This window comes from Chrysochloris asiatica, unplaced genomic scaffold (genome assembly GCF_000296735.1).
Source record: "Chrysochloris asiatica unplaced genomic scaffold, ChrAsi1.0 scaffold00321, whole genome shotgun sequence".
In the NCBI taxonomy this organism is placed as follows: Eukaryota; Metazoa; Chordata; class Mammalia; order Afrosoricida; family Chrysochloridae; genus Chrysochloris; species Chrysochloris asiatica.
Window position 1 is genome coordinate 2,049,099 of NW_006408839.1, and position 8,287 is coordinate 2,057,385.

Here is an 8,287-nt window from a genome sequence, read left to right on the forward strand (position 1 = left end):
TGAGAACCCTGTGGAGCACAGTTCTACTCTGACACACAGGGGACACCATGAGCGGGATCTACTTATGAAATATCATCCACTGAGAACCCTGTGGATCACAGTTCTACTCTGACACACAAGGCACCATGAGTGGGATCTACTTATGAAAACTCATCCACTGAGAACCCTGTGGGCACAGTTCTACTCTGACACACACGGGGCACCATGAGTCAGAGTTGACTTGAGGGCACCTGGCTAACGGGATAGGGCAGTACAAGAGAAGAGAGGAACTGTAACATCTGTGAAAAATATTCAGTGCTGGAGCCATTTTTTCCAGCTCCTGCATCTGTTGTGCCTTCTTTAGTTAATTACAAGTCCCTTTGAAAATGATTATGTATGTGAATTGTTTCACCATCTGACATTACACATATTCAGTTATACCATGGAAAGCATGCAGATGAAATAATACAAAAAAATTGGGATGGCAAATCTTAAGCAAAACACAAATTAAACGAGATTGTTGCTATAATTAAACATTGATGCCACTTCTGCAAGAGGAAACGCGCCTGTCAAAAGTCAAAGCAGATGACAATTAAACTGTGATCAGGTGCCTTTCTCCAGCCTCGAGCTGAATCGGTATGCTTGTAAACCATTCCACGACACTTCCCCCGCCCCATCTCTGTTAACTGAAAACCCGAATTGAATGTGGTTGATCCCTGGGTGGTGTAAACAGTCATCACACACTTGACTAGCAGACGGAAGGTTGGTGGTTTGAAGCCACCCGGGAGGTCTCAGAAGACAAGACTAATGACCCTGTTTCTGAAGGGTCGCAGCCTGGAATACCTACGGAGCTCAGCTGTCAGGGGGCCGCCACGAGTCAGCACGGACTCAGTCACATCAAACCACATGACGTGCAAACAGCCTGGATGCTAACAGAGAAGGCAACCCTGTAAGAGCTGGGCTGGCAGGGCAGCTGCAGCCACTGAGGATGGTCGCATGCAGGTCCCCAAGGACTCGAGGACCAGACGCTGACAACAGACAAAGACCATCCCCCCAAGCACACACAGGGAGCCTGACGACCGAGGCTGGGCCCGGATTCCCACATCCTGTCTACAGCGCTGTGAGAATGGGAATTGTTGTGGCTTCTCTGTTGAGGGAGGACATGTGCACTCTCGTCATCACAGCCCTACGGAACTGAAACACTTCGGATATTTTCAGACTATCAAGTGCATGTAGAGCACCCAGTGTGTGCACGTATGTTTGCAGAGCCCCTAGTGTGTATACACGTGTCTTCAGAGCTCCTAGTGTCTTCAGAGCTCCTAGTGTGTGTACATATGTTTGCAGAGCCCCTAGTGTGTATACACGTGTCTTCAGAGCTCCTAGTGTGTGTATATATGTTTGCAGAGCCCCTAGTGTGTATACACGTGTCTGCAGAGCCCCTAGTGTGTGTACACATGTGTGCAGAGCCCCTAGTGTGCATACATGTGTCTGCAGAGCCCCTACTGTGTGTAAGTAAGTGTGCAGAGCCCCTACTGTGTGTACATGCATCTGCAGAGCTCCTAGTGTGTGTACATAAGTGTGCAGAGCCCCTAGTGTGTGTACACGCATCTGCAGAGCCCCTAGTGTGTGTACATACATGTGCAGAACCCTCAGTGTGTGTACATGCATCTGCAGAGCTCCTAGTGTGCATACATGTATTTGCAGAGCCCCTAATGCATGCACATGCATCTGCAGAGCGCCCATGTGTACATGTGTCTGCAGAGCCCCTATTGTGTGTACATGTGTCTGCAGAGTGGCTGATGTGTACACAGTACCTACTGTCTGTAGAAGAATCCTCTGCGTGCATGTGTTGCTTGCAGAGCCCCTAATGTGTACACAGGTTGTTTGTGCAGACAATGTAGTGTGTGCAAGTGTTGTCTGCAGAGCACGTGGTATGTGCAGCGCACCTAGTATGTGGCCAGTAGCTAGAGTATGTAGCCTGTGTGCATGTTTGGGCAGTGCACCTAGTGTGTACAGATACCATTGTGCAGAGATTCTAGCTTGTGAAGAGCACCTAGTATGTGCTCCTGGTGTTTGCAGAGCACCTAGTGTGTGCTGAGCTGACTGAGAAATCGCAGCTCTGCACTGTGCTGGGGCCGAGAAGCGCCTACTCACCACGTTACAACCTGCACAGTCTGGCCCATTCTCACAGGTCCTGCGGCGAGCTTGAATGCCGCCCCCACACTGGGCCGTGCACCGTTCCCAAGGCCCCCAGCCTGTCCAGAACACATGTGGAGGGCACAGCAAGTGTTCATTGCAGTATCTGTGATGAAGAAATAAAGAGTAAATGGAAACCGTTAGTGGATTCTGAGGTCAGGGACTTCCCGTCCCAAGGCCTCACAGATGCTGAACACATGGGCATGCTCCATGGGGAGGGGGTGGTGGTCCAGTGGTGGCTCAGGAAAGGAGGCAGGTGTGGTACTGCCCATGCGCGGGGAACAGACAGTGGGATGCACGAAGATAATGAGGAAAATGCTAAACTCACAACGCAGGATGGATCTTCCTGGGCAGCCAATTAGGAGAAACAAACAAAACAGAACCCTTCAATAGACAGACACCCAAACCCAGGGGGCATACAGAAACATCCCTGGAGAGGTTGGGGCTTGCAAACATGTGCACTGACAGACTACAGGGGGCGCCGCATACAAAATCAGCAGGATTGGGTCCATTTGTCTTCTGTGAATCAAACCGACCCGACAGTCCTGTTGGCGTAAGTCCCAAGTGAAAGCAGGAGTTTTCGTGTTGAGTATTTGGAATATGCAGACATCTGCACTGCTATCTATGTAGGCTCTCAGAAAGCTGTCAAAAAACCCTTGATTTAAGAACTTGAGTTACCAAAAAACAACCAATTTTCTGTTTACAAATATTCGCCCTCGTTTTCAGCAATGAAACACACTTCTAGACATTGACACAGATATCCACACTGCCAAGTTCAAATAGACACCCAAGGCCTCCTTTTCCATGTGGAGAGTGACATTTGCCTTCAATCTCTGGTAATACAAGGATCGCCGAAGGGAAGGACCATGAACCAGAAGAGCAGCAAGGAGTGTGCCCAACCTGGTGAGTTGAGAGGACCATGCAGAGCCAACGGTCTCTCCAGTAAGCACAAATGTAGCTTCTGGAGACTACAGCCACAGAAGACTGTTATTGTCCCCTTCAATGCCACCACTGCCAACCAATGTTCAGGTTCAGAACACAAAGCACAAGGCCAAGAGCCCTCCCTGGTTGCAGGGGCCATGGTCTAAGATAGACAGGTACAGATGGACACAAGGGCTACGGGGCAGAAGGGTGGCCCTATAGGGGCAAAAGGAATCTGGGGAAGGGGGTAATTTCCTGACAAGTGCTGATCCCAAGTCATCTGCTTCCCATCAAGTCAGGAGACCTTCCGACCAAGTGGGAAAGGGGTAGGAGCAGGGACAAGAATGGAACGTTAACAGTGATGCCGCACTGAAGGTCAGCTGTGTTGAGTGTCCGTGGGTATTTTGGAAATGGGTGGGAGGTAGAGATGGGAGAAGTGGTGGAAGAAACAGGACTGAGGAGAAGAGAAGGCAGAGGTGACAGGCAACAAGATGTGGTCCTCTGGACCACAGAGGAAGAGCTTGAACTTCGTGAGGCGACAAGAAGGTCCCCACACGGTGAATGGAAACAGCCAACGTGGGGAGGAAGTGGGAAGAGCGCTGTCACAATGCAAGGACTGCAGCCGAGGACAAGAATCGAATGTGTAGGAACGGGAGAAACAATGCACTCTGGAAACTTCCACCCAATTCACAGAGAATAAGAATAATAAGGCGACGATGACAAGGAAGGAGGAGGAGGTCTCAAGAGCACCTTCAGAGTTAGAGCATTGTGGGGATGGTGGGTCATCTCTTTGGTGGTCCTGAACCCAGTGAGAATGATGTTTGAGGAAGGGGCAGAGCCTCGAGATAGGGAGGCCAGGAGAAAGAGGAAGCAATGAAGCCAAGTCTGACCAGAAGGCTTTCCAAAGCTGGAAAGGAATTTTGTCCCAAGGTGGAAATCTGCTCCAAGGACCACCCATACTCAATTTAGACGACTCAGAACGTATGATTTTAGTCTTGGAATTGATTTAAGATTTTTGGGGATGATGTACTGGAGCTCTGGTAGCACAGTGGTTACGAACTGGGCTACGAACCGCAGGATCAGCAGTTCAAAACTACCAGCAATTCTAGAGGAGAAAGATGAGGCTTTCTGCTCCCGTAAAGATTTATAGCCTCAGAAACCCTGTGCAGGGTCGCTATGGGTGGGAACTGACTCGATGGCACACAACAACAACAACAACAACAATGGGGTAAATGTGTCCTGCATGTAAAGAACATGAATTCAGGGGGCCAGTGGATGGAATGTTATGGATTGAACTGTATCCTCCAAAAATTTGTTTTGTAAATCCTCACTGCATGGTACTTTCCTCCTCCTCCTCTGACTACCTGGTGTAGTGCGGGGCTGTAAGATGAGCACAGGACCGCGAGGTCTGTTGGAAGTGTGCCATCGATGGTTTAAACCCATCAGCCGATCCTCAGAAACCCTACACAGGGCCGCTGTGGGTCAGACCCAACTTGACAGCTCATAACAACACCACTACCGTTCCTGTAGCTGTGCTTCCATTTGGGCTAAGTTTCTTTGCTACATTCATGGGCCATATCAGGGTAGGGTGGTGTGTCTTTAAACAATGACTTTGAGACAAAAGGAACAACTTGAATGCAAAGAAGGACACACAAACCGAGGGGAAGATACACCCATGTGAAGAAAGAGAAGCTGAAAAAGAGACAAGGAGCTTCCGAGTGAGAAAGCAAAAGCCTTCCTGAACTCTGCCTTCAGGTTTCCTGCACTGTGGGACAGGGACCCTGGTGGCTCCGTGTGAAATGACACCCAGTTGCTGCTGTTGTCAGGTGCCCCCGACTTGATTCCGACTCACAACAACCCTGGATAGGGTTTACGGGGAGTAGCTGGTGAGTTTGAACTGCCAACCTTGTGGTTCACAGTCCAGTGCTGATTCTACAGTGCTGCACCAGGGGTCCACACGCTCAGCTGGCAATGGAAAAGTCAGTGTTTACAGCCCAGTGTTTCATTACGTTGTGCGTAAGGTCACTAGGAATCGGAAGAGACTTGACGACACCTAACCACAACATTGCCATGAAGACGGCAGCGGAAGAAATGCTATGAGGTCATTCTACAAGTTGTTATGAGTCAGATCAACTTGACAATAAGTGATGATGACAAACTGAGGGAAAATACAGTTCGGTTTGTTCAAGTCAACTCCTTGTGGGATCTCTTTTATAGCAGCCCGAGAAAACCATCACAGAATTATGGGGCATCCATCCATAGGAAGTCAGACTCTGAGTTAGAGAAGCATGATGTTAAATAAGAGGTCAAGGAAGGGGTCCTGTAGGGTTTGGAAGAGGTGGGAATGTCATGTGGCACCCGTGTGAATGCGTAGACCAGACAGACAGACAGACAGCAGAATCAAAGTCCATGTGGAAGTCAGGGGGAGACACCTGCTCTCCTGTTGGAAGAAGATTCCTAAGAACCTGGACTAGTCAGTCACTCTGCTTCTCTAAACATTCACATCAAGAATTACTGCTGCCCACAGCTCTGATCGGGATCACAGTAGAAGGTCCAGGACAGAGAGGGAGAAAAGTGCGGAACACCATCCAAAAGCACGGAGAAGACCAAACTTCTAGGACTGGGCCACTGGTGAACCACACGGAGTTGAAGTTGAACATCCTTCAAACATGGAAGTGAACACACGTCTGGGGATCACCTTTCAGCCAACACAGGCAGGTGCATAAAGTGGACAATGTAATGCTAAGGAACACACTTCTTCCAACCATTGACGCAGGAGACCTGTAGGGCAGCACATTCCCAGGGATAAAGTTCAGAAGGCAGGAAGGGCTGGGAACAGATGGGGGAATGGAAGTGGGGAACACAGGGAGGTAGCGGGAAGAGCGGCGCTACAGTGAGGGAATTCCAACCAAATGCAAGAAACAAAACGCGCCTGGGCTGTAGGATGGAAAACCTGCTTGCTCTGTAAACTTTCACACACACCACAATAAAATGCTAAAAATGAGAGCAGCTATGGAAAGGCCCAGGGCCCTGGGTGGCTTGTATTCATCTATTGACCTAAAGGTTGGTGGTTCAAATTCAACAAGTGGCCCATGGAAGAAAGGCTTGAAGATCTGCTTCCAAAATGACTCCAGTTAAGACAACCCTGTATGACAGGGTGAGGGTCTGCTTCAAAGTGGTGGGATTTTGGTAAGGAACAGGATAGAGGGATTCCTTACTCTTTGCATTCCATGTCTCCAAGAACCTTTTGTTAAAACTTTTTATTGGGAATTGAGTGAAGGTTTACAGAGCAGACCATCAGTTTTATATTCAATAAACTGTACACCCCGTTTCATCTCAACGAATGCAGTCCCCTCCATGTAACAACAGTTACCCACTCCCTCCCTGTGGTTCCTTGTTCCCTTCCACCCTCCTTCCCAATACTTCTCAACTCTGTTCTTAGGTAAAGGTTGTCCTTTTGATCTTGAATGGTTGACCTTTCCATGGGGAGGAATCTTACTAGTGATGTTGTTCCCACTATAGACCTATCTACCTCTTGGGTGAAAATAGGGGCACAAGGGTGGATTTCATTCCAGACCTTAAGGGTCACTGAGGACCATAGTCTTGGGTCCCTCCAGCCTCTTTCTGACAAAGAAGCCTGGCCTTTTTTTTTTTTATAAATAATCTTGTTTTGTTCCACATTGTCTCCCTCTCTATCTGGACCTTTGATTGTGATGCCTTTCAGAGCACTTGTTATTGGTAGAAGGGCACCATCTAATTCTTCTGGTCTCAGAGTGCCGGCAGATAATCTTCTATATCCTACTGTGGTGAGTAGTGACTGGGATCTTAAAAGTTCATGAGTGGTCATTTAAGGTGCAACTATTGATCATTCTCTGTGCAGAAGAAATAAAAATGACAAAAATTGAAGACGCTGGAAACCAATTAGTGCAATGGCATAATGGAACACATGAACATCAGTCTCTGTGAATTTTCTGAAGTCCCCTCATGCACTGGTGTGTGGAGTGTTCCAGGACGAACTGACAATTATCTTGAGAACGCCATTGGAAGAAATGGCCAAGTCAACGCTCCCCAACTGCACTCTCCACATCTCACTCAGTGTCCATGGGTGGTGTCGCTTACAGCAGGCAGCCCAAGAACAGAAGGATCCATTGTATTTCCAAGCAGACTCACAGATGAAAGGACAGAAACTCCCAAGAATCACCGTGATGATTTAACTGAACAGCACCAATGACCTAGTCAGAATTAAGCTGTTTATTTTTGAAGATGGCATGAGCTAAGGATAAATCAGATGACGAATGAGCTTGTTTCTGAGGGTCAGTCAAAAAGTATTGCTACAAAATTACAGAGTCCTTTAGTAAGCAAAAATAGCCCCATTCACAGCTATTGCTTCTCAACATATCCTCCATCTAGGACTGGACACTTCTGAAGGTGGTGGCCACAACCTTCAGTATGGGGTGCACCTCAATGTAAACAAAAGAAAAATCCTCACCACTGGACCAATAAATAACATCCATATGAATGGAGAAAAGATTGACGTTGTCCAAGACTTCATTTTGCTTGGATCAACCATCAGCATTCATGGAAGCAGCAGTCACGACATCAAAAGATATATTGCACTAGGCAAATCTGCTGCACAAGACCTCTTTAAAGTACTCAAGAGCAAAGACGTCAATTTTTGAGTACTACCCAAGCCATGGTATTTTCAATAACCTCATATGCATTCAAAAGCTGGACAGTGAATAAGGAAGACTGTAGAAGAATTGATGCTTTTTAGTTATGGTGTTGGAGGAGAATATTGAAAGTGCCATGGGCTACCAAAAGAACCAACAGATCTGTGTTGTAAGAAGTGCAGCCAGAGTGCTCCTTGGAGGCCACGATGGCCTGACTTCATCTGACATACTAAGAACATACTTTGGACAGGAGAGACCAGTCTCTGGTGAAGGATATCATGTTTGGTAAAGTGGAAGGTCGGAGAAAAAGACGAAGATCCCAATGAGATGGATTGACACAATGGCAACAGTAAGGGGCTTAACTGTAGCAATGATTGTGAGGTTGGTGCAGACTGGGCAGGGTTTCCTTCTGTTGTGTACAGGGTGCTATGAGTCGGTACTGACTTCATGACACCTAACAACAACGTCTGTAAGTTTGTCATATTGTGGTACTGAAACCTATGCCACCAGTATTTTAAATA

General features: G+C 47.7%; 1 protein-coding gene across 1 annotated transcript in view; it reads right to left on the reverse strand.

Annotated features, from left to right (window-relative positions):
- Positions 1 to 8,287, reverse strand: part of SEMA5A (sema domain, seven thrombospondin repeats (type 1 and type 1-like), transmembrane domain (TM) and short cytoplasmic domain, (semaphorin) 5A) — a 272,757-nt gene that overhangs the window by 58,110 nt on the left and 206,360 nt on the right. The window contains exon 14 of the mRNA XM_006875343.1: positions 2,134 to 2,281. Within this exon, the coding sequence (XP_006875405.1) occupies positions 2,134 to 2,281 (148 nt within the window). The remainder of the gene's footprint in view (positions 1 to 2,133; positions 2,282 to 8,287) is intronic.